Below are 26,268 nucleotides of genomic sequence, written 5' to 3'. Positions count from 1 at the left end.
AGATCTCAAAATAATGTAAACAATTGTTAAGTTTGGGGAACTTTGACTTTTTTTCCTTCGTGAATCTGTAAGGAAATTTATGTCTTGCTTTAATTATCAATAATTTTCCTTTTCAATGTTGTGGTCAATATAATTTTACTTTTTTGACAATAATTTACACCAAAATACTCTTTAATGTCAAAGTGAAAACAGATTTTTACAAAATAATGTGAATTAACTAAAATTATTTAACATTTTTGAAGTTTTTAAAAGGATTAGTTACACAAAAATGTTTATTTGCGCAACAAAAATAGTACAACAAACTACAACATCTTAATAATAATGAAGCTATTCAGCCTGAAATGAATTCAAGCCTCTAAAATTCATTTTTAATAATTCAATATTTGGAGCTTTGATGATGATTTTCTCATTTTTGTTTATTTTTATACTTGTGAAATCAAACAAAAATGTCCTATATGTTCTCAGTAATGACAATGGGAACATTCAAAACGAAGTCCAGTCTTTGGAATGTGTAAAATGATAAACAATAAATAAAAACAAAACAATAATTTAGGACTGTAGTCCAGGAGAGAGACTCTTGAAGGGAAACTAATAATAAATCAACATAAAAAGCTAATATTAGAAGCCGATTAAATCACCAGAACCTGGTCCTATTTTACAGAAGCAAGCTCCTAAATATTAATGGGTTTCCTAAAGCCTTCAGCTTCCAGTGCTGAGGAATAAATCTGACAGTAAATGATAAATAAGTTAGAAATAATTGAAGTATCTGTTACAGTTCGTCATTTTTCCATCATCCCATTTTAAAACTACAGCCCTGATAATTAATGCAGGAGCAAAAATAAGATGCTATAAAATAAATGTGAAAAAAACATCTTAAATCAGCACAAAAAGCATAGATGTTTCTGAATGTATCAAAGTAAATTCTGAGATTTTCTCCCTTTCTGGCATTAAAGAGGAGCCAGCAGTGCAGTGGGCGGGGCATCAGGTCTCCATGGCGAAGGTCTCCTGAAAGAAAAGATGCATTCAAAGACCTCAGGGTGAATAAAAGACAGCAATAAAGACCTTTAAGTTTGAATGTTGCTATATTTTAAATAACAGCGGAATCATTTATTTATTTGATAGAACTATTACAACATGTGTGTTCTTCTTTCACATCCGAGCTGCCGAATGTTCAGTTTTTTACGATTTATTTATATATTTTTTACAAATACAGAATAACTTTCTTGACCCATGTTTTGTTTTGCTTTTAACACTCTAATTTTTTTAAATATTGTCCATAAAATGATGGATTCTTTAGATGTAGTTAGGTACTTTAATTGTACTTTTACAGCAGGTTGTTTAAAAAAATACAAGTCACGTTGGCTTGATGTTTGAAACTGAAGAAATATGGTTTAATTTCAGGTAAATCCTTTCATTTTTTTCTGTGTAATCTTTATGAAATTAATTGAGTCTTTATTCACTGATATTTTTGTGTGTTTAATAAATTAAGTATTTTCATGTAAATAATAATAATTAAAAGCTTAAAAATGGCAAAAATTATTCAGTGAGATGTTAATGTATTTAAGAAAATGTAAATGTACTTTTATATTAATAGTTCATGCAAAGCAAAAAACATCTTTTTTTGAAAAAAATAAAAACTTTATTATTATATTATTGTTAATAATAATAATAATAAACATTATTGTTGTTATCATGTCATCATCATCATTATTTTAAAAATAGCATCATGTTAAGCACATTTAATAGGCTTTGAAATGAGAATTTCAAAGCTACAGATTTGAAATATTTTCACAGATTTTTTTAAAAAAGTTAATGTATTTAAACAGTCTTTCATGTGATGAGAAAGAAATTTTCTTAATTAAAAAAATTAACATTTCAATTTTTGTTATTAAATTTCAGCATTATATTATTGTTATTATTATTATTATTATTATTATTACCATTGTTATTACTATTATTATTTTTATTACTTTTATTATTGTTAACCTGTAAAGCGTTGAGTTCAGCGACTCTCCTGCTGAATTCTTCTTCGCTCATCTCTTCGTCTTCTCCTCCTTCCTGAACGTTTTCTTCCACCTGATGTTCTCCTGAATTCAACACGATGTTAAAAACATTAAAACCCAGCAGCAGACAGAAACTAGAATGTATAAAATCTGTAAAATCAGTGTTTGTGTTTGATTCGTCACCGCTGCAGGTCAGAGCTGTGCAGACCCAGCTTCCACAAGCACAGACACATTTATTACAGTCCAGGCGGGTTTCAGCTCCGTCCTCCAACACCTCGTCCTCCAGAGCACATTCTGGGAAACAGAGATAATAAAACGTAAAACATCCGTTCATAAATAAATACTGCAGAACAACACAACATCATGATCAGCTCATTAAAACACAGTAAGATTCTGTAACGCTCGTTTTACAGCAGAGATGTGCATTTTAGGCTTTGTGGAAAAATAGATATAATTACCTAAAATATATATTATAATAATTTACAGCGTAGTGGTGGATAGAATGAAAACTGATATAAGATAATAAATAATATGACACATTCATTCATTATTTTTGGTGTGAAAACATGTAATAATAGAAGATTTCTCCAATTTAACAAATAAAATACAGAACCAATACGTCACTAACTGGACCTGATCTTTTAGATTAAAATGAAATTATTTGTGAAACTGGCATAAATTAGCTAATAATAGTAATAATAATAATAATAATGCATTTTATTTAGAGGCGCTGTTCAAAACACTCAAGTAAACAAAGTTAAAACACATTTACAATATTTAACTTAAAGACAGAAAAAGAATTTGAATTTTAAATTAAAATGTAAAAGAAGGAAATTTAGCAAAAATGTTTTTAATGTTGAATATTTTTCCTCAAAAATAGAAGCTGTCCGGTTATTCACAGCTTTGTTATTCTACATTAAATTTATAAATTTTGCTTATTTTTTAAATATATTTAGTACATTTTTTAAAAATGTCTTTTGGTGTAAAACAATTTAAATTTCCTTAAAAATTGCATTTTTTAAATTATTCACACTAATTATTCTATTTCACATATTTCTATTCCAGCTATAATATTTCACATCAGATATGCTAATTTTAGTTTTGTTTTGTAATTTTATTAATATTTTATGTGTTTTACAAAAGTGTGAATGTATTTTAACTTAAGATAAATAAAATGTTCTCAAATAAAAAATGCAAACTCTGTGGATATTTCACAGTTTTGTTTTATATTTCTAAAAATAAAGACCTTTGTTTTAAACAAAGCATTTATTTTAACATGTACCTGATTTTTTTTTGTTTTACCTGTTTGTTTTGTTTTTATTCTTTTATATCTTTAATGCATCATTTTGAGATTTTGCTAAAATGAAAGAGCATTACTAATAAAGTGTATTATTATTATTATTATTGTTGTTGTTGTTGTTGTTGTTTTACATTAAATGTTAAACACTGTCCCTAAAAATACATTCATGTTAGACGTTTTTTAACATAAAGTTTTGTTTTGTTTTTTAGCATTTTTTTTAATCAAAACAATATAATTTAGTGTTACACAACCAATAACAGATAGTTGTTTTTTTTTAGTTCAGCAAAGTTCTAACAACTTTTTCATTGAGAAGTTTCTTCCTCAGCTCCCTTTTTAAAGACAAAAAAACTAAAAAGGTTCCACAAATGTTGGGATCTTACTTCTCTCAGGTGGATGAAAAGTCGGCGTCAGACAGTTTATAAATTCACTGAAACTCAGCTTCCAGTCGGCGTTTTCATCCGACAGCTGGATCAAAGCGTCGACACACAGAGACCTGAAGGAGGCGCAAGAAAACCTGAATTTATCCCTGAAATTCTGCTTTAAATTCACTCACAGTTATCTTCTGGATGCTAAGAAGTGATTAAAGTTAGATTTCAAACAAAAACACAAACTCAAATTTAAGATTTTTTTAAAGAACATAGCACAAGAAATTGCTTTAAAAACAAAAACTATGGTTGTATAAAGAAAATAATACACAAAAATAAACATAACAGCACAATATTTCTGCATGATGGATCATTTTTTCCAAACTGTAGGACACATGATGTGCAAAACTGTGCACAGAATCTGCTAAATTTTCTTTTTAGTTTTGATAAGATGTAACCGGTTATTAATTGATGGTGTTATATTTGATCATAACACAAAAAACTGCAGCACAAAGAAGAAAATATGAAGAGTTTTGTGACAAACGTTGAGATGTTGTTGATTCTGAAAACATCACAGAAACAAAAACACATTTTACAGATTTCACAGCAAAGTTTCACCAAATAATAAATGAATAAAACTGTGATTAAAGGAATGAAATAAAATGAGGACCTGAGCAGCAGGTTTGTCTCCAGAGTGTTGGAGAACGTCAGATTCAGAGACGTTTCGTTATGATTCAGGAACCTCAGGAACTCTTCAGAATCGAGCTGAGAATCTCCGTTATCGTACGTCTGGGACACAAAAAAACACAGAAAGTCTAAATATCTGCTTTAAATACCCTCACACACAACTTTATGACAGCTATAAGACTGTTTTAATGATGATTAATGCATCATTTAGTGAAATTATTCTGCAGTTTTTAAGATGGAATGATGAGATCTGACCTGAAAGTAGGTCTGCAGGAGGCTGCTGGCTGATGATGCGTTCAGGGACGCCTGGTCTGATTCGGCCTCTCTATGAATCCACTGGATCACTTGTTCTCTCAGCCAATCACGGTCAGACAGGAAACATACAACTACAAACAAACAAACAAACACACACACACACGAACACACACAAACAAATGTTATCAAACACAACCAGAAGCTGAACTGAGGGTTTAAATTTACTGATTAAATCTGGGATGTTTTCTGACTTACTGGGACTCACGTCTGACTTTGGAGGTTTTTCTGCAAATAGAAATAAAAACACAGGTTCATACAGAGTGTACACTGTAAAAATAAATAAATCTGTAAAAAATAAACAAATAATCTGAACATATTTGGCATAAAAATATATTTAAACAAACAGGGGACACTCAGAAATGGTAAAAATGGAAAAAAGACATTTATTTGTATTATTAAATGCTGAAATTATACATAATTTAATCAAATATCAGTAAATCGGTGTAATTTTCTGGTCGAAAATATATAAATATACAAACTGTTTGATGTGAATACTATTTACAACTTAACCTCTTTTTATTTTAACAGTGAAAATGCAAACTAATGAATATTTTCTGTGATTTTACTAAAAATTTTCTGTAATATTACAAAACAGGGAAAAACTTCAAATTTAGAATTAAAAATTATTAAATGTTTTAGTTTTTAATATACAAAATTCTTCTTTCAGAAAATTACATATCTGTAAAAAATATTTTTTGTTTTTTTGTTGTATTTTTATTCCTTACTGTAAGAGAATATTTCTTTAAATTAATGGCAAATATTTGTAAAATAACATCTTTAATAGAATTTCATGGTCAAATGTAAACCATTTTAAAATGACAGATTATTTTCTAAAGACATTATTATTAGTTTTAGTTTGTTTTTCTGAGGGTAAACATGTAAACTCTGCTTTGTTTTCTGTACTTTTGCTTGTCATGATCTTTTAATTAACTGTAACTCTATGAGACATCAGTGAACTGTTCGAGTTAAACATGCGTGGTGCGTTCACTGACCCAGGCATCGTCCTCGGTGCTCCACATGGATCTTGGTTTGGGAGATGCAGGCGTCTCGGTGCAGCTCGCAATGATTCCTGTAGGATTTATTGTTGCTGCCACAAACCCAACGTTCAGACGAGTCACAGCGCTGCAGGACGACGACGAGGAGCTGATTCACACTCACAATAATAGCATGAAACTTATGCAATTTATAAATACATTTGTATCGTAAATAAATAAAAAATAAAATAGTTAATAATAAAATAAAATTTCCAAAAAAATAAAATAATTATTTTTATTATAATTTAATGAAATATAATTACAATAAAATAATAAAAATAGTTATTCACAGGTTGGTATTTGTTATTCTTCATTTAACAACACGGGGAAATCTGTACAATTGAAATCAATTTTATGGAATAAAAACATCATTGCTGTTAAAACGGTTCTAAATAAAGATATTTTAATATTTTATCACTGTGTGTGTGTAACCATAACAACAACAACATGTTCATTAGTTTACCTCTAAACAACGACACTCTGGTTCTCCTCTGACGGTAGAAACACAAACTCTACCTGCAGCACAAACCGTCCTGGAACACACCGAGGCATCCTGATACACAAACAGAGACACACAACATTAGTAAACACAATCAGAGACACAACATTAATAAACACACACACCCACATAGAAAGTGAATAATTTCTACATTTTCTCTGCAGTAGCAACAGATGGTGACCTCTGACCTCCCACTGACACACATGTTGCTTTGATTCACAGTGAATGACACACACACACACACACACACACACACACACACACACACACACACAACAGCAGCTGCATGGCGCTGCTGCTCATTGAAATTCTGTTTAATTTGACAAAAAGTTTGACAAAAATCCGAATTACAAACAAGAAAACCACTCAGAGCTCAGTCCTCCTCCAGGGCTGTGCAGTCTTTGGATCATTTCTGATGGATAAGTCCTGATAAGTCCTCAGAGGTGGATTTGTAGTAGGATCACAATCATGTGATCGTCAGCAGGCAGTGGACGTAGCGTTTGCTTGTTATCATAGTTACAGTGCCGGTATCTCACAATGATACAGAAATCTCCACATTTGCTCAAAAATATTAGAAATTTGTCCAGAACTTGCTCAAAAATCCTCTTTTCCTGTTCACAATCTGTGCAAAATGAGTTGAACATCTAGGATGGCTTAGAAGGGCTCCAAAAATGACTAAAACAATAAAAAACACGCCCAAAATGACTCAAATCTGACCTCAGAAAATAAGTATGTTCTCCAAATGTTGTCAAAATTTGTCAAAAATGAATGTCAAATATGTGCAAAATGATTAGAAATGACTCAAACTTGTGCAGAAGGTGCTCACAAAATCCTCCTTAACTGTTTAAAAATCTGTCCAACATGAGTCTAGGATGGCTGAGAAAGGTTAAAAAAACGACTAAAAATGTCTTCAAAAGATTAAAATGTTTTTTAAAAAGTAGGAATTATTCACAGTTACAGTTTTATAAACATTTGTGGTCCTCAGAGGTGGATTTGTAGTAGGAACATGATCATGTGATGATGTAGTGTTCACTTGTTGTCATGGTTACAGTGACACTGTGCTGCTATCCCACAGTGATACAGAAATCTTTAACAATCCATGGATCCAGACTATAAGCTGCATCACTGCCAGAATCTAATCACTTCGTCCTTGAGTCATTTTTGACTTTCAATGAAAATTTCATCCAAATCTGTTCGTCTGTTTTAGAGTAATGTTGCTGACAGACAGACAGACAGACAGAAACACAGACAGACAGACAGACAGGAAGGCAGGCAGGCAGGCAGGCAGGCAGACAGACAGACAGACAGACAGACAGACAGACAGACAGACAGTCGTCACATAACTCTGTCACATTCCTTGGTGGAGTAATTCTCAGTAATTAATAAACTTAGAGGAAATAATCCTAAACATCTGGAAGCAACAAACTGAACTCAGTTTCTGTTCGTGTGTTATTTTTTTTATTATTGTGGACATTTCAGTTTAAAGCCAAACAGATGTGAAACTGTAGACCAAGCTGAAGAAGAACTGTGTCTCTTTTGAGCTCTCTGTGATGTTTTTGGTGCAGAAATGTGGGAAAAAAAAGTCTTCTGTGTTATGTTTCTGTTAATGTGACGACATGCAGCTCAGACTCGTGTTGCACTAAAAGAATTCTACAGAACCGTTGTCAGGTTGTGTTCAGATGCCTTCAGATGACCAGAAATCAGTTCCTGTCTGGATATGTGACTCATCTGGAGCTTCAGTCCAACATGAACCCAAACATCTCCTGACTTTCTCCTTCTAAAACCCTTCAAAGATCAGAGTTCTGCCCTTTTTAAACCTCATATTGTTCGTCTGAGACAAACAAAAGGTTCATCTGCTGCAGACATCTGCTGCCTGAGCCAGCGACCAGCTGACGGCTGAATAACTCAGCTCTGTCAAACTATTCAACTCATTGTTTTTGTCTTTTGCTCATTTTTCATCCATCCATCCCCCAGGAAGACTCGGTTTGTTTTTTAATTCTTTTCTGCTCATCCAGTGTTTAAAAAAAAAAAGAATCCTAAACTAAAAACACAAACTCTGGAGATCATTCTGGATTAAAAATCTTCCAAATCTCTTAATTCTACATTTAATAAATAAAGCGGTCAGTGGTTTAAAAAAGAATCCGAGCTCCTTGCTGCGTTTTTTTTTCTTTCTTGTCTGTTATTATTTTCAACATGTAAATTAACATGTTTTTTCTGTGGCTTTACTCGTTATTATCTGTACATTTAACAAAACAGGGAAAATAAGTAAAGCGGCAATTTTAAAAATATTTCCCTGTAATTTCACCATTCTTTCTGTCAAATAACAGACAATATCTACAAAATTATGCTTATTTAATTTTGTAACATTTATTTTTTTATTTATTTATATTTGCTTATTTATAAATAAAAGTTTTGACATGTGTTTTTTTTCCCCACAATCAGCATTTGAAATAATATTCTTTATCATATTACACTATTTATTATGTGCCATTTAACAAAACAGGGAAAATACGTAAAATAGCACCGTTAAAAATATGTACATATTTCCATTTTTTATACCTAATTTTTCTTTTAAATAACAGAAAATATCTATAACATTATTTAATTAATTTATATAATTTATTTAATCCGTAATTTTTTCATTTTTTCTTTCAAATAACAGAAAATATCAATAAAATTTTATTTTTTTTATTTTTTTATAAAATGTATTTATTAATATTTGTTCATTTATAAATAAAAGAAAATACAGGCTTTTTAAACAGTTTTAACCTGTTTTATTTTCCCAAAATTAACACGTGAAATAATACTCTTTTTTTCATATTTATTATCTGTAATTTATCAAAACAGGCAAAAATAAGTAAAATAGCATTTTCAAAAAAAAATTCATTTTTCAATTCTTAATTTTCCAAAATTCTTTCATTCTAATAACAGAAATTATCTGTAAATGACATTTATTTTATTTTATAAAATGTATTTATTCATTTATTTTGGCTAATTTATCAAAAAAATATATACAATTTTTAAAAATGTTTTGAGCTGTTTTATATATGAAATATAAAAATATAAAAACATGAGGTTTTTTTTTCCAGCAGTTTTTTTTTTTACTTTTCTCTTTAAGGCGATAAAACAGCTGCAGAGAAAAACAAACAGCAGAATGTTTTCACAGAATTACAGCTTCAGGCCTGAAATTAGAGACGACAGCAGTCATCACACACATACCTGAAGGAGTGTGTGGGTGTGTGTGTGTGTGTGTGTGTGTGTCTGTGTCTGTGTGTTTCCATAGTTACCATAGTTTTCTACAAAAACACAAACTAATGATTAGTTTTCAGAAAAAACACGCGTCACCTCCACATGCTGACACTTTAAATCACTTTTCACTTGAACACAACACACACACACACACACACACACACACACACACACACACACACACACACACACACACACACACTATGTTTTTCTATCATTGTGGGGACATACCATTGACTCCCATTCTTATCTAACCCCTAACCTTAACCCAGACCAAAACAATGCCTAACCCTAAAGAAACGTTTTAGCTCTTTTACTTTTTTCAGTAACAACAACATGGCCAAGAAAACACTGTTTAAACTTGTGGGGATGGAAATGAGGTCTCCACAAATGACATTGTTTTCGGTTTTCCTACAGTTGTGGGGACATTTGGTCCCCACAATGTAGCAAAAACATGGGCACACACACACACACACACACACACACACACACACACACACACACACACACAACAGCAGCTGCATGGCGCTGCTGCTCATTGAAATTCTGTTTTATTTGACAAAAAGTTTGACAAAAATCCGAGCGCACACACACACACACTTCGACTCATGATGGATGGATGTGGTTCTTGGAAGAGGAACATTCCAGTGAAAAATGGACAGAAAGTTGAAAAAGTCATCTTTGAAAATGTCTTTTAGCCCTGACGTCATCAGTGAGCCTTCCTGAACTCACGTGTTTTCAGTCTTTTTACTGATTTTCTTCCTCAGATTCCTTCTTTTCTGGAAACTAGTCGTCATCTTGTGTTCAGAATGACCAGACAACATAACAAGAAGCTGCTCATCTGCAGGCTTTGTGTCTCGTAAACACAAAGCAGCGACTGTTTCTGTTTCTGCACGTCAGGTTCATTATGATAAGTGTTGTCACAATATTAAAGCAGTTCTGTCCTGTTATAACGCTGTAAATCCAAACTTTAGCTGTAAAATATGAGTAGAACATGAATCCTGACCTTGGAAATGAAGCAAAGTTCGACCCTCAGGATGCTGCAACATTCAGGCTGAATTTAAAGGAATGTTGTCTTTTAAAAGAATCTCCAAAAATACAAAATTTAACAGAAACAGAAATGGTTAAAACTGGAAAAAATAGGAGTTTTCCAGCTTTCTGACAGTCCCTAAACTAATCATCTGTGATGTGTTGTTTTATGAATCAGCTGCATTTAAAAACAAGAAAACTCTAGAAGCATTTCAGTTGAACTGGAGGCAGTCTTTATAGAGGAAGGAGACGAGTATGGAAGCAAGTTTAAAAAACAGTAAATTATTTATAATAAATGCAGCTACAACACACTCAGAGCAGCAGCACCATTTTCTTCAGGGAAATTCTGAATCTGATTAATAAAAAATATTTAAACAGTTTAAAATGAAGTTTACCAGAACGACGGGAGACGAGGTTACAGCGGAGAAGACGAGCAGCAGCAGGACAGATGTGGTCAACATCTGGACAGAAATATTAGATTTATCAGGGAAATTATCACTGAATTATCGAGTTGAATGTCAACAGCACACTATAAAAACAAAATAAACAAACAAAACAATAAATAAATAAAAAAACAGTGGCAGAAAAAATAAGTTCAAAGCAGTGAAATATTCTGGAACATTCAAAAACTAAAAAAAACAAACAACCACAATAACAGAAAATATCCGTTAAATAATGATATTTATTCAGCTGATTTAAAGCCACTAAAAATGCACACATTCATTGCACAATAACACATTTCTGTTTGTATTTGTTTGTTTGTTTTTTGTTTGCTAAAAATAAATGCATGAATTAAAACTTATTTTTCTGAAACTTGGCCAGATATCGTGCAATTTAACAACCATAAAATAATGTCAGACATCTGTACAGTGATGTGATTTTTAGCAGATTTAACGGCAGTAAAATGCTGTTATTTTACAGAAACACAATTTGAAAATATTTATAATATTTATGATTCTTATTGATTTATTTTTGTAAATTTATGAATTAGAAAATTTACTGTTTTTTTAACAGTTTTGACTTGTTTTTTCCACAATCAACATGTGAAATAATATTTTACATTTCCAGATTTTACTTATTATGTGTAATTTTACAAAACAGGGATTATCTGTAAAATAAGAGTTTAAAAATATTTGTTATTTTAAATTCTGTAATATATTTTATATTTCTTTTCTCAGATAACTGTAAATATCTGTAAAATAATAATTCAATTATTATTTTTTAAAAACTCCCATCCCATTCTTTAACAGCTTTGACCTGTTTTTTTTTCCCACAATCAACATGTGAAATAATACTTTATTTTTCTATATTTTACTCATTATGATGTGTAATTTAAGAAAACAGCAATTATCTTTAAAATAGCAGTGTAAAAATATTCATTATTTTAAATTCCTAGACATACTTTAAATTTTTTAGTCAAAAAACTGCAAATATCTGTAAAATATTAATAATGAAATTGCTGTTTGTAAAGAATCCCTTTTTTCTACCAGTGATTTTCCCTAATCTTTCTGTCAAACAACAAAAAATATCTTTAAAATTATGTGTTTATTTATCTTTTTATTCATTTTTATTTTTTGCAAATTTTTAGAAAAAAAGCACAGATTTTCCAGTTTAGACCACTTTTTTAATTTTGCACAATCATGTGTCATAATATTATTTTTTTTAGATCATATCTCTTAACATAATTTGCTGTCAAACGACTGCTAATATCAGTAAAATAATTCAATTTTTCAAAGAAAGTAGTGCAATTTTATCAAATGTCAAATGAATTACGAGGAGTGAAACTTTGTAGGAAATTTGTCAAATAACAGTAAAACGTCAAAAGACTTACAATTAAAAATGAGAAGATTTTTAAAATAACATTTTCTACATTAATATTCCTCTGAGTTACCGGAATGTTGCTATTGATGATGACAATAATAATAAGAAGAATAAGAATAAGAATAAGAAGAAAAAGAATAATAAGAGTCATAAGAATAATAAGACTAATGAACTCACCGTAAAATCAACCAGTTGCTCCAAACATTCAGTCGCTTTACAGTCAGTTGGGGGAACAGAAACTAATTTTTAATTCAGAAATCCAACAAAGTGTGGATGTGATGAAGAGCAGAAATATTTTTACATGAGAGAATCAAAGAATCAGAGAATGGGAGCAGTGAGTCCATCTGCAGAGAAACAACGTCTGAAAGAAACAAGAGGAAAGAAAGAAGGAAGAGCAGCTGTTCTGAGGACAAACTCCTCCCCCAAACACACACTAACACACACACACACACACACACACACACACACACACACACACACACACACACACACACACACACTGTGTTTTCCTATCATTGTGGGGACTTACCATTGACTCCCATTCATAGCTAACCCTAACCCTAACCCTAACCCTAAAGAAACGTTTTTGCCCTTTTACTTATTTCAGTAACAACAACATGGCCAAGAAAACACTGTTTCCCCCCATCGGTATTGATAAACATGTACACACACACACACACACACAGACACACAGACACACAGACACACACACACACACACACACACACACACACACACACACACACACACACTTCTTCTTCTGACTGATGGTTGATGATCAGGTGACATTAAACCTGGAGCTCAATGACAAACTGTAAAAACCACATAAAAAGAGGATTTTTCTCAGAATTTTTATCTCGTCATCGTTTCTGTCAGCTGAGTCACTGAAAACTTCACAACTGCATCGAGGAACGCAGAATTTTTTGTCTTTAATAGAATCCGGTGAGAGTAAAGTTGTAAAAAAAAAAGAGACGAACAGAATAAAGTGGTTGTGATAAAATATTAAGTTGGTTTGATTATCAGTAGCATTACGTCAGCAAAACTCATTAACACAATGTTTATACATAAAAAATATGATTTTTTATCCTTTACCATCCATGTAATTAGCTGTGATAACATCAGTCTGAGTTCTAACCATTCAACTCTCTGGTGGACTCATTTTTACATTTACACACGTGGACAAAATTGTTGGTACCCCTCAGTTAAAGAAGGAAAAACCCACAATTCTCACTGAAATCACTTGAAACTCACAAAAGTAACAATAAATAAAAATTTATTGAAAATTAAATAATCAAAATCAGCCATCACTTTTGAATTGTTGATTAACATAATTATTTAAAAAAACAAACTAATGAAATAGGGCTGGACAAAAATGATGGTACCCATAACTTCATATTTTGTTGCACAACCTTTTGAGGCCATCACTGCAATTAAACGATTTCTGTATTTGTCAATGAGCGTTCTGCAGCTGTCAACAGGTATTTTGGCCCACTCCTCATGAGCAAACAGCTCCAGTTGTCTCAGGTTTGATGGGTGTCTTCTTCAAATGGCATGTTTCAGCTCCTTCCACATATGTTCAATGGGATTCAGATCTGGGCTCATAGAAGGCCACTTTAGAATAGTCCAACGCTTTTCTCTCAGCCATTCTTGGGTGTTTTTGGCTGTGTGTTTTGGATCGTTGTCCTGTTGGAAGACCCATGACCTGCGACTGAGACCAAGCTTTCTGACACTAGGCAGCACATTTCTCTCCAGAATGCCTTGATAGTCTTCAGATTTCATCGTACCTTGCACACTTTCAAGACACCCTGTGCCAGATGCAGCAAAGCAGCCCCAAAACATTACTGAGCCTCCTCCATGTTTCACCGTAGGGACAGTGTTCTTTTCTTCGTATGCTTGGTTTTTGAGTCTATGAACATAGAGTTGATGTGCCTGACCAAAAAGCTCCAGTTTGGTCTCATCTGTCCAAAGGACATTCTCCCAGAAGCTTTGTGGCTTGTCAACATGCATTTTTGCAAATTCCAGTCTGGCTTTTTTATGAGTTTTTTTCAGCAGTGGTGTCCTCCTTGGTCGTCTCCCATGAAGTCCACTTTGGCTCAAACAACGACGAATGGTGCGATCTGACACTGATGTACCTTGGCCTTGGAGTTCACCTTTAATTTCTTTGGAGGTTGCTCTGGGCTCTTTGGATACAATTCGAACAATCCGTCTCTTCAATTTGTCATCAATTTTCCTCTTGCGGCCACGTCCAGGGAGGTTGGCTACTGTCCCGTGGGTCTTGAACTTCTGAATAATATGAGCCACTGTTGTCACAGGAACTTCAAGCTGTTTAGAGATGGTCTTATAGCCTTTACCTTTAAGATGTTTGTCTATCATTTTTTTTCGGATGTCCTGGGACAATTCTCTCCTTCGCTTTCTGTTGTCCATGTTCAGTGTGGTACACACCTTTTCACCAAACAGCAGGGTGACTACTTGTCTCCCTTTAAATAGGCAGACTGACTGATTATGAGTTTGGAAACACCTGTGATGTCAATTAAATGACACACCTGAGTTAATCATGTCACTCTGGTCAAATAGTTTTCAATCTTTTATAGAGGTACCATCATTTTTGTCCAGGCCTGTTTCATTAGTTTGTTTTTTTAAATAATTATGTTAATCAACAATTCAAAAGTAATGGCTGTTTTTGATTATATAATTTTCAATAAATTTTTATTTATTGTTACTTTTGTGAGTTTCAAGTGATTTCAGTGAGAATTGTGGGTTTTTCCTTCTTTAACTGAGGGGTACCAACAATTTCGTCCACGTGTGTATAATGGACAAAAATGCTAAATCTAAATCAACTCCTCAATTAAAAACATGCTGAAGACATTAACACTCCTAATTTATAGATCTGAAAGAAATAACAGGGAAAAAGCAGCAAAACATACATTTCTGATGCATCTATTTATTGGTTTATTTATTCATAGTTTTTTTGTAATTTCAGTATTCTTTTTAATCTGAGTGAGCTGCTTCCAAAACACTTTAATTTATAATTTCTTGCTGTAAATGAGTAGATAAATGTTGTTTAAAGACAACAAAGTTGTGATTTAAAGAAGTAGTTCTTCTGTAGTTGACAATAAATCAGATTTAATTTGTTGTTTGTTGGTGTAGTTTCTCAGTTTAACCAGCAGAGGACAGAAAAACTCTTGGTCTGTTTCACTGAAAACAGAAACTCTGTAACCTTGCCAGTAAGTGGATTTCTCGCGATATTTGTGAGTTCACAAATCTCTCAAGAAACCATCTTGCTCCGCTCCCGCGTTCACTGTTCGTACAAAGCCAAGTTGGCACGGGCCAATCACGCAGCTGTATTCGTGTGTGGGGCGGGATATCCGGGTGTGAAGACGACGCCAAGCGCCAGTAGATCAAAACAAACATGGCAACGGAGGACAACGATCGTGTAGATGCTGCTATTAAGTCAGTTTTAGCTGAATCTCCTATCGCTTCTTTGAAGGAAGAACAACGAGAGGCGCTTTGCGCACTTCTGGATGATAAAGATGTTTGTGCTTTTTTACCTACGGGTTTTGGTAAGAGTTTAATCTACCAATTGGCTCCGCTCGTTGTGAAGATCCCGCGATTGGCTAAAAACAAACCTGTCAGAGGCGGGACATACTGTTGCATTGTCCAATCCGTGCCTCTTTCCTCCGAACGGATTTACATGGAGCAGTCCCAGATTGATATTGTGGAGTACTATCAAGTACTACACAATTATTAATCTGGCTATTGCCAGGTTAGCCCAATTGTACTAAATTAAAGTTATACAGTCAGTCATGGCGCCAGTGAAGTTTGTATCAGTCTGGGAGAATGATCTCACCTTCTCCCTCTAACGCTCTGGCCCCGATGTAGAAAACCGTCCGCCCATCTGTGCGTGCCTTCTGGACGAAAGGCCACAATTTGGATCTCCGCTCGCGTACACTTTTGGAAAAATCCTCGTGGAATCGTAAGCCATGTTCATGCAGATGTGCAGGTCTTTGCAGCCTTCCACACTGCATCTCTCCAGGTGCGGGTCACAAATCGGATGATGATTCCCCTGGGTCCAGAACCCTCCACCGATGGTCTCCTCCTTCCCAAGCGATGAACAATATCAATATTGTCGGCCAATTTATCCTTGTTAGCGTCTGGCAGTACTATTTGACAGATCTTAATTGCTTGGGCATGAACGTCCTCCTGCGCCGTCTCAGGTAAGCCATAAAGTCGCAAGTTCATTCTTCTTGAGTATGATTCCAAATCCTCAATTTTCCTTTTAAATTGTTTAACTGGTTGCTCCACCTGCAAAACCTTCTGTTCCAGGCGAATCACTTTTGTGTTGACAGCATTAAGTTCAATGGAAATATCCATCCAATCCATTCTCTATACACCGCTTTATCCTCACTAGGGTCGCGGGGGGTGCTGGAGCCTATCCCAGCTGACTCAGGCGAAGGCAGGGGACACCCTGGACAGGTCGTCAATGGAAATATGTGCAATTTTATCTTAAAGTGTAGTTATTTTTTTTCAAGAGAGTCACATCTGTTGTTTATCAGCGTTTTAACAGCTGCAAATTGTTCATACAGTTTATTCAAAAGAGAAGGGCTCACCTCCACCCCACAGGCTTTTTTCTTTAGCGCCGGACATTTGGAAGGAGTTATCGGCAGTGAAGGAAATTCTTCCTCATGATGGTGAATACCAGTGTTCGTCCCCTCGATGTTGACAGTTCCAGTCATGTAATCGTGCCCGGCTCGTGTATCCGGATAAAGTCCTCCAGTGGGCCACAGAGAGACTCCTGCTGCTCCCCGCGGACATGTTTTTGTCCCACATCAGGAGTTCTCACACTTTCTGTCTGTAAACTTGACTTTTAACACCATAGACATATAAAAAAAGTAGACGCCGCATCGACCGCTACTGCCTATTGGGGCTGACGAGCGGTGGGGCTGCCATGTTGGTCCGGTCAGCCGCTTCACTCAGTGCTGTTTGACAGCGGACATTTTGTTTATATATGTATATATAGTGTAATCATATATTGTCTCTTCAAATTATTAAAATAATTGACTTTACTGCCATTATCTGCTTCTCTAACATATATTAGTGTGTGTGTGTGTGTGTTTACAGTGTTTGCAAAATACCTGTCTACAGTCGAGCTTAATATCAGAATATTCTATTGCCTATTATTATTATTATCTATTATTCCCGCTATGAATATTAAAATACGCCGAACCATTTGTCCTGTATCATAGCTACATGTATGACGTTGGCAGGAAAAAAAATAAAAATAAAAAACGCGTGAAAATCAGTTTAATATTCAGAGTTAAGGTGGATTAAATGCGCTGTCAAACAGCGCTGAGTGGAGCGGCTGACCGGACCAAGATGGCGGCGTATATATGTCTGTGCACACAGCACCCCGAGCGGCGTCTACTCTTATGTCTATGCTATGGATTCTGTCGAGTTTTTGGCAACCAATGGGATAGCCCCGATTGTTCCAATTAGGTCACATGACTCGGGATTTCCCTAGCACCATAGCGCCGAATTTCGTGCCGCCGTTGAGTGTCACGGAATCTACAGTAAGTACCGCAGCAACGTCTTTCTGTCATTTTAAAGAAATAATTGTGCAAAACTGCTTTAAAAATCAGGAGTTTGATTGTTTTCAATCACACTCAGGTACCGTCGTGTGTTTTTTAACTTGACATGTCGAAATAATTGTGGAAAAGTGGCTTTGTGTCAGAAACTGATGTACTACAGTTTTCCGTTATGTGCGTTAATAGCGTAGCATCATAGCGTGTTCTCTATGTGGTGTGATAGCAGGCTAACATTTATGCTAGTATGTTAATTCTCGACATTAAACAGCTTTATGGCTGTATGAAATAAGCAGTAACATGTTTACACGTGTATAATTAGGTGTTCACATACAGGTATATCTACACGTATGTGTGTATTCATGTGTATATTTTGGGTTTATTTTGGGTTTACATATACATGTGCATGAGTGTGTATAAACAGATCTATACACACACGTGTGTGTGTATATATATATATATATATATAGAATGAGAGAGTGTTGATCTGTAAGGCTGTCACTAATCAAAATAGACGAGTGACAAACAGGTTGAACAGTTTTCTGTTCTTTACAGGAACTGAGATCACAGTACTCAGCTTTTATCATCTACAGTAAGTTTTCCTCACTGGTGTCCTTCATGGATCTTCTGTTCTCAGTCATCTTCCAGTGCTGCTGCAGTCCTCTGCTCATTGTCATTTTTCTGCTTAGATGGAGCATCCAACATTTAGGAGGGCCCCTAATGGGACCCTTCTGCTAAATGCCTCTGCTGAGGCTCAGGCTCTGGGACCCCAGAAGGCCTTCTACAGGGCCAGACCAGCAGAGGAGGTGGAGGAGGAGGCCCAGGCCCACGTCGTCTCCATGGGTGGAGACGTCACCAACGCCACCCTGGTGCTGAGCCGGTGGAGGGTCCAGTTCGGCCGGTACCAGGGCCAGACCTTCCACTGGCTGCTGGAGAACGACGTGGGCTATGCTGTGAACCTGGTTTCATCCCACCAGAAGGAGCGAGAGAGGACAGGGTCTCAGTCCCCGCTGATGGCCAACAAGGTGAATGACTGGACCTGATTTATTCTGACATCCAGTCTGACTGCAGCAGCTCTAACTCTGTTTTGTGGACCTGCAGGACGCCTTCACCCGGTACTCCTCAGGATACCCGGACATTGTGGAAGCCGTCGGGTTCCACAAAGCCTTTGAGGAGGCCCGGGTCAAGTCCCTCCAGCCTGGACAGGAGGGACAGGCCCTTGATGACTTTGGGGACTTCAAGTTGGAGACCCTGCAGAGCCTGTACGAGTCTGAGGACCCCAAGAAGATCCGGTATGTTTTCACTGTAATACATTTCAAAACACTGTCATGATAGAACATCTGTGGGTGATCAGTGAAGATCTCAGTCACCTGAGGACCTGCATCATCTGCAGATTCGTTAACTACCTGCGACAGAAGACACCAGCTCCAGGCACGCAGACGGAGAACGCCGTCCGCTACGTTAGAAGCCGAGACAGGCAGAGGAGGAACCCTGCTGCTGCTGCCAGGACCTCCACCTCCTCCTCCACGTCCTCCACTGTGAGCAGCAGCTCTGCTTCTGTCTCGGCTTCAACGCAGGGTCCCAGAGTTGCATCCCAGTATGTGTTTCATTGTGCTGATGTCTGACTTTGGTGATCTTTAAGGATTTTTGTGAAGGAAGCTTCATGTTTTTCATGTCGTCTGCTTTCAGATCTGCAGCTTTTGTCTCTGGCCGGCGTTCTCTGTCTGCGGTGGAAATGCAGGCAAAGATTAAGAAGCTAGTGGTTTCTCAGCCTGCATTTCCAGGTGAGCTCCAGTTCATCCTCAGTGAAACACAGTTAGACTTTACTTGTTGTTCTCACTCTTTACTTCATGTTTCTGTATTTCCATTCCAGCCTCCTGCAGACCAGATCTTCCCTCAAAACAATCTGAGGAGTCCACAGAAGAAGAGCTGGTCCAAGCGGTAGTTGACGTAGAAGAGTGTAAGTATTTGTTAAAGACAGACTGACACATGGAACATGTTGTTGATAACAGAAACCTTGAATACATGCTGACTTGTTTTTCCTTCTGCTTTATAAATGTTTCTGAATGACAGAAGAACTGGAAACTGAACAGTAAGTTTGTGTCACATTCGAACTTTCTGGTGTCTTTGTGGTTTTAATCTCAGATCACTAACTGCCATGCTGCTCACCACCTGAATCATCCTGACTAATGAGATCACCTGTAGACACACCTTTACTCCATTCCGCTTTTGTTTACCTGCATAAGCCTCCTCCGCCCTCCTCCAGCTGCTGCCTGCATTCAGCCGTCGTTGTAATCAGCTTTCATGACGTCTGTCTGATTCTGTAAACCGTCCTGCCGCGCTCCTTAACCTCAACTCATCCTTACTCCATTCATGGAACTAAAACCTCACATTTCTGTTGCAGCCTCAGAAGTACAGGCCCCTCTGTCGCTCCTCCCTCCACCTCCTCCATCCACCTCCTCCCTGCCACAGAGGGCTGATGGGGGCTCTGCAGGGCCAGAGGACCCCACAAATGAGGAGCTCATGGAGACCTCACAGGAGCCTCATGGTTCTCTGACCCTGCCCACCCCGCCACCACTGGTCCAGGCTCCACCACTGGTCCAGGCTCCACCACCGGTCCAGGCTCCACCACCGGTCCAGACTCCACCACCGGTCCAGGCTCCACCACCGGTCCAGGCTCCACCACCGGTCCAGGCTCCACCACCGGTCCAGGCTCCACCACCGGTCCAGGCTCCACCACCACCACCTGCAGCCATGGAGCAGGCGGCTCATCTTCCTCCACCTGCTGGCGGTGCTGAGGTGAGTTGTCAGACAGTAGGCGTGTCCTCTCAGGTGTTGTGCTGCTCCTCAGGTGCTGAACTTGTTGGATTTTTCTCTCTCCAGCTGCTCCCCCAGTCCTGGAGAGCAGCTCTCACTGCAGAGCAGCAGCAGTGGATCGGCCGGGTGCTGTTTTCCAGGGACAGCAGGGGGAGGCCACGTCTAATTGAGGACCTGAACCTCTGGTGGTTCCCTCCCCAGACCCTGCCGGTCTACAGTCAGCCTCCCGCGTCCCCCGACCCCTTCTTCGCATGTCGGCTGTTCCTGTGGATGCCACACAGGATCTGGCGCCTACAGCTGACATGCCCCCAGCCTTCATGCTCCGGGTCCATGGTGAAGGCTGGGCTGTACAGGACCATCCGGAGGGTCCTGGACATCGACGGCTGGTATCTCATGGCCACTGAGTACCTGGAGTGCCGTCGGTGTAAGAAGAAGGTCGGGGGCTGGTCACAGGGCATCATCAGGCAGCTGTCCCCCACCTACAGCTGCCAGTTCCCAGCTGTACTCACGTACAGGTCAGAGGCAGTCTAGCCACACTGTGTCCCTGTGTGTCGGACATGGATGACTCTGAGACTGATGCTGCTGTTTGTTGCTGCAGGTTGTCCTGTGACCTGAGGGTGGTGTCACAGCTGAAGTCCCGCACGCTTGGTAACAGTGCCACTCAGCTGTACAACACCCTGCGGGAGACCCACGCTGACTCCTGGATGCGGAGAGCCATCCACTACCTCGGCGTGTGTGAGCAGTTCCTGGCCTTGGGCTCTGTCCGGGGGCATTTTCCACCACTGCCCCAGATGCCCCCTCTGCCGTCACCCGAATGGCTGCTGACCGTCTACGGGTACGACGTCCTGACGCGGCTGGAGGAGTACAAGGCCAGGATCACGTCCACCTTTGGATCCATCCTTAAGATGGCTTCCACAAAGAAGGTGAAGGAAATGCGTCTGTCTGTCTCTCTCTCTCTCTCTCTCTCTCCCTCTCCCTCTCTCCCTCTCTCCCTCCCTCCCACTGAAACCTGTCTGTCTCTGTGTCCAGGTGACCAAGAAGCTCACAGGTATCTCCTCGGACACGGCCACCTGGGTTACCAACGTCGGCAATGAGCATGGACAGATCCTCATCAGTGTCCTCACCTGCTCAGAGGGCTCTGAGGGGCTGTCCTGCATGGCGGCCGGATTGATGAGGAGATACCAGCACGCCGGGGTACCTCCCCCCCAGCTCATCTACGTAGACCGGGACTGCTGCAACAGAGACGGCGTGTCCAAGACGGCTGCCTTATTCCCGGTATGTACCTGAGGTTAATGTGTTCCTGACAGTCACACATCATTCATGTTCCTGACCCTCATGACTGCAGACCAGAGTCAGGACAGGTTTGCTTCTGAACATTTACAACATCTTGGACATAAAAGCTGTTTCACTTCCAGCCACCTCACAGATAATGAAAACTCAGATGTTGTCTTCTTAAATACTGTTTAATACACATTTAATACACATGTCTATTAATACTGTTTTGTTATATACATGTGCATTTTATTATTTAATGTAGATATTTTATATTGATATTTTATTGCAGGACAATAAAGCTGTTCTAGTTCTAATTCTATTCTATTTTATTTTCTGTTTGTCAGGAGTGGGGACAGCTGCTGGTGAGGCTGGACATCTGGCACCTGATGCGGCGCTTTGCATCAGGTGTCACCACGGAGTCTCACCAGCTCTACCCCACTTTCATGAGGCAGCTGTCTCACTGCATCTTCGAGGTGGACCCCGAAGATGCCCGCCGTCTCACTGAGGCCAAGCGGTCCGAGCTGGAGGGGAAGCACGGGATGGTCGGCCTGACCGACGCCGAGGTGATCCGGAGGATCTCCAAGGAGGAGTGGAGGCTCCACTGTCGTCGCCGGACACGTGGGGCCGAGGAGACCGCACTCCTCATACAGGACCTCCTGGACACCTTTGGTGGTCCGGCAGGATGCGACACCTTGGACATCCCGCTGCTAGACGCTCTCCGCATCCAGGACATCTGGAAGACGCAGAGACGCCACCTCAGCTGCATTCAGGACCCGCCCGGGGTGCAGCTGTACACCCAGACCGGCAGGCTGACAAAGGGCGAAGTCAGCCTGCCGCTTTATCGCTGCGCCAGGGGCTCCACGTCCCTGGAGTCCTTCCACCTCCACCTCCACCGGTTCATCCCAGGTAACTCCTGTCTCTCAGCCTGCCATACAGAAACACCGTGTAGTCCGTGTGTGACGTGTACTGCTGCTGTACACTTAATGTCTGATTTAAAATCTGCTTGTCAGGTACAAGTGTGAGCGCCAAATACTTCCAGGCGTTCCTGGTTGATGGACTGGTGAGGTGGAATGAGGACAGAGCAGCAGCGGCTGCACCACCGGTTGCAGCTGAGGAGCGAGTGGCGTCTCTGCGCTCCTACAGTGGCCACCTCAAGCACGTCCTGAACCAGAAGAGCCAACGGGTGTTTGGCCTTCAGATGGTTCAGGACTTCACCAGGCCTGCTGCGTACACAGGTAGATGATAGGAAAACTCTCCATCACTATGTCAGCTGTTGGAACAGTGAGTCTGACCCTCCTGCTTTGTCTCAGGTGAGCTCATCGGGGTGGAGTACCTGTACCAGCAGACCGTGCTTGAGGATGTCAGCCTGGACCCTGACGCTCCGGACGAGGCTGCTGCTATCCAGGCGCTGGAGGAGGCGGACGAGGGCTTTGTGGACGACGGCAAGGACCCCACAGTCTTCCAGCTGGAGCCCCCGTCCGCCAGCACAGCGGCAGCAGCCCGGTCAGGTGATCCAGCTGACACACCCAGGTCTGAGCCATCCAGTCCGGCCGCCCCTGACCAGGAACCCCCTCCTGAGGCCCCTGAAGGACCGACTCAGAACTCCTCCGACTCTGAGGTAACTTCAGCAACCACTAACCCCTAATAATGTACCGGCAGAGGAACCAGTTTCTTCATCTAAATAAAAAGCACCTCGGAGACACTATTTCATAGCATTTTATACTTTCTGCTTCTCAGTGTTTACATTTCTCCATCTGTGGTTCTTCAGGAGGACATCCAGGGTCTTGATGGCCAGCCAGGATACCAGCATGTCCTGAAGCTGGCCAAGGCCCTGGTGGAGATCCGGAACCTTCAGGGGCTCTCTGATCGCAGGGTAGACAGGCTGATTGCACTCTGGCAACGCCTGCCAGAGGCTGACAAGAGGCGAGTCGTCTACCCTGCCAGACACCGGGAGAGGCAGCCCACGGGGCGGTTCAAGGCAGCGAAGGGGAAGAACACCTCCTGTCCTGGAAAGGAGAGTCTCCAACGGTAGGACTCTTTCAAAAAGCCGTTCCTCCACCACCATCTGCTTCAGTCCTGTATTTTAACACCATCTCATCCCCTGCTGCCTTCTAGCTGCCTCAGACTGAACAAGGGTCGTGCAAACTGGCCCAGCGCCAGTCGCCTGGTTGAGGCCGTTTGCAGCCAGCTCTGCCGTCTCCACCCCGCCACGGCCCGTGTCGGTGGGGTCCCGAAGACCCGGTGGTCCCTAGTCCTCAGCGATTACGTGGCCATCAGAGAGGCAGTGCTGGTGAACCCACGTTTGATGGCTCAGACCACCATCCAGCTCTTTGAGCTAAATCAAAGAACCCTGTCCCAGTGGTAAGAGCTGACAAGAAGCTGTTGTTATCTGAGATTGATTATTTTATGAAAACCCAGCAGCCTAAAGTCTCTCTGTGTGTTTCAGGTTCTGTCATCATCAGAAGGCCTGGGAGAGGACTGTGCTGGAGCAGAGAACTGGCATCTTTCCTGCTCCAGCAGCAGCAGTCCGGCCTCTCCCTGCTGCCAAACAGCTGTCCCTGGTGCAAGTGGAACTGGGACAGCCCTTTATTTTCCCTGGACCTTCAGCTGGAGGTCAGCCAGCCCCTCCTCATCCTCATCCTGCAGCCTTTGGCTCTGCTGCTGCTGCCTCCGTCGTTGTTGTTGCTGCTCCTCCTCCTCCTCATCCTCCTCCTCCTCCTCCTCCTCCTCCTCCAGCCTTCGGCTCTGCTCCTGCAGCCCCTCCTCTTCCTGGACAGACAAAGCTGCCAAGAACAACAGCATGGAGGAAGAGGAAGGCAGCTGAGGCGGCTGCTGCTGCTGCAGGAGAAGGCCCACCACCAGGGACTAAAGTCCGCCGGCAGACTGCACAGTACACCTGCAGTAAGTGTGGCCAGCTAAAACGGCTGGACACTGGACACACACGCATTGCAGGTGTGTCATACTGTGCAGCTGTCGGCGGAATGACTGTGGAGGAGTGGAGGGAGAACATGAGAAGGCCCCCAGAGGAGAAAAGGGAGTGATTATTTGTTTTTATTATTATTGGTTTTTATATTGTTTTATGCTGTCGGTTCAGATTTGTTCTGGAATTTCCCCCTCTGTCTCCGTCTCTCTGTGACTTCTGTGCTGGCCAAACACGGACACAAATCTGAGAGAGGGGAAATGAGACAGTTTAGGAGGCAGGTGAGGGGAGCACTGTGAAAACAGCATGACTGTACTACTCTGCCAAGCTGTGTTGGCTTTGTTTGTCCATTTGAATTGTCCAGACATTTCTTTGTCATTTACAGTCTGAGGTAGCCCCGTGGTGGTTTAAGTGTGGTCAGAGGTAGAACAGTGAATTGCAGACTGGAACATGTCTGGCATATTCTGTGTTCTGTCAGCCAGACTTAACTACTCAAATGAAACTGTCAGAGGCTGTTCTCTAATTCTGTTGTTCCTGTTCACTTTTGACTTTCTCTTCTCATCTAGTATTTGTACATTCATTTGGCATGTGGGCACTTGCATCAAAATAAAGCAACACAAAAATGTCATTGCCTGTCTGTCTGTCTGTGTGTATGTATATATATTTTATTAAATACAGTTTTATCTGCATCTTGGTTCTTCCTGTTGGTTTGTCTCCATCACACAGACGACATTTGAACTTCAGCAGCTCAGTAAAACACGTTAACACAGAGGTCAGAGGTCAACCTGATCATCAGGATCTATCAGCTGCAACCTGAGGTCTTCCTGGTTCATCTTTTTTTGACTGGAGTGAACCTTTTGGATATGTAGGTGCCTTCTCAGACAGAGCACCTACATATCCAAAAGGTTCACCGCAGTCAAAAAGATGAACCAGGAAATTGTTGCATTGTACTGCATTGCATTATAAGTTGGCTGTACACATAGTGAGGCTGAAAGTGTTTATCTGTTGTTAAAACCAGAAAAAAAGTTGCATGTAATCATTGTTAAAGGGTTTGATTAAAGCACCCCAAAGGTTAAGGGGTCTTTCACTTATAATGCAATACAATACAATGCAACAACTTCCTGGTTCATCTTTTTTACTGCAGTGAACCTTTTGGATACTGTTATTACTGTATTAGGTTCACACCTGTTCATTAAAGGAGACATGTTATGCTCATTTTCAGGCCTTTGCATTTGATTTCTGGACTCCAATATAGCAGCTACACACGATTGCCGCACAGACAACTTTGTAGATCTTCAGGACACTGTGCCTCTCACTGCATCTCTTCCTTGTATTTCCTGCATCCTGCCAAAATGGTCTGTGTAATGTAACAATT

The 26,268-nt window shown here is 39.7% G+C and overlaps 2 protein-coding genes across 2 annotated transcripts; one reads left to right on the top strand and one right to left on the bottom strand.

Moving 5' to 3' along the window:
• Positions 1-398: 398 nt before the first annotated feature.
• LOC110963955 (follistatin-related protein 1-like) lies at positions 399-12,916 on the bottom strand. The gene is made up of 11 exons (XM_022212489.2): positions 12,480-12,916; positions 10,877-10,942; positions 6,168-6,257; positions 5,663-5,792; positions 4,866-4,895; positions 4,611-4,741; positions 4,339-4,457; positions 3,684-3,796; positions 2,187-2,297; positions 1,987-2,087; positions 399-1,005 (listed from the first exon to the last, which is right to left on the bottom strand). Exons 2-11 carry the CDS (start codon positions 10,940-10,942, stop codon positions 982-984), a joined length of 915 nt encoding a protein of 304 aa, XP_022068181.2. The 5' UTR covers positions 12,480-12,916; the 3' UTR covers positions 399-981.
• A 5,654-nt stretch (positions 12,917-18,570) lies between these two features.
• Positions 18,571-25,582, top strand: LOC127537565 (uncharacterized). The gene is made up of 16 exons (XM_051960160.1): positions 18,571-18,906; positions 18,983-19,173; positions 19,275-19,478; positions 19,571-19,665; positions 19,755-19,822; positions 19,955-19,973; positions 20,286-20,680; positions 20,765-21,213; positions 21,297-21,621; positions 21,728-21,973; positions 22,318-22,879; positions 22,984-23,208; positions 23,284-23,591; positions 23,742-24,001; positions 24,089-24,334; positions 24,420-25,582. Exons 1-16 carry the CDS (start codon positions 18,571-18,573, stop codon positions 25,012-25,014), a joined length of 4,524 nt encoding a protein of 1,507 aa, XP_051816120.1. The 3' UTR covers positions 25,015-25,582.
• The last annotated feature ends 686 nt before the right edge of the window (positions 25,583-26,268 follow it).

This window comes from Acanthochromis polyacanthus, chromosome 15 (genome assembly GCF_021347895.1).
Source record: "Acanthochromis polyacanthus isolate Apoly-LR-REF ecotype Palm Island chromosome 15, KAUST_Apoly_ChrSc, whole genome shotgun sequence".
NCBI lineage: Eukaryota > Metazoa > Chordata > Actinopteri > Pomacentridae > Acanthochromis > Acanthochromis polyacanthus.
The sequence above is the reverse complement of the archived record's forward strand: the minus strand, read 5'-3'. Positions and strand labels throughout refer to the sequence as shown.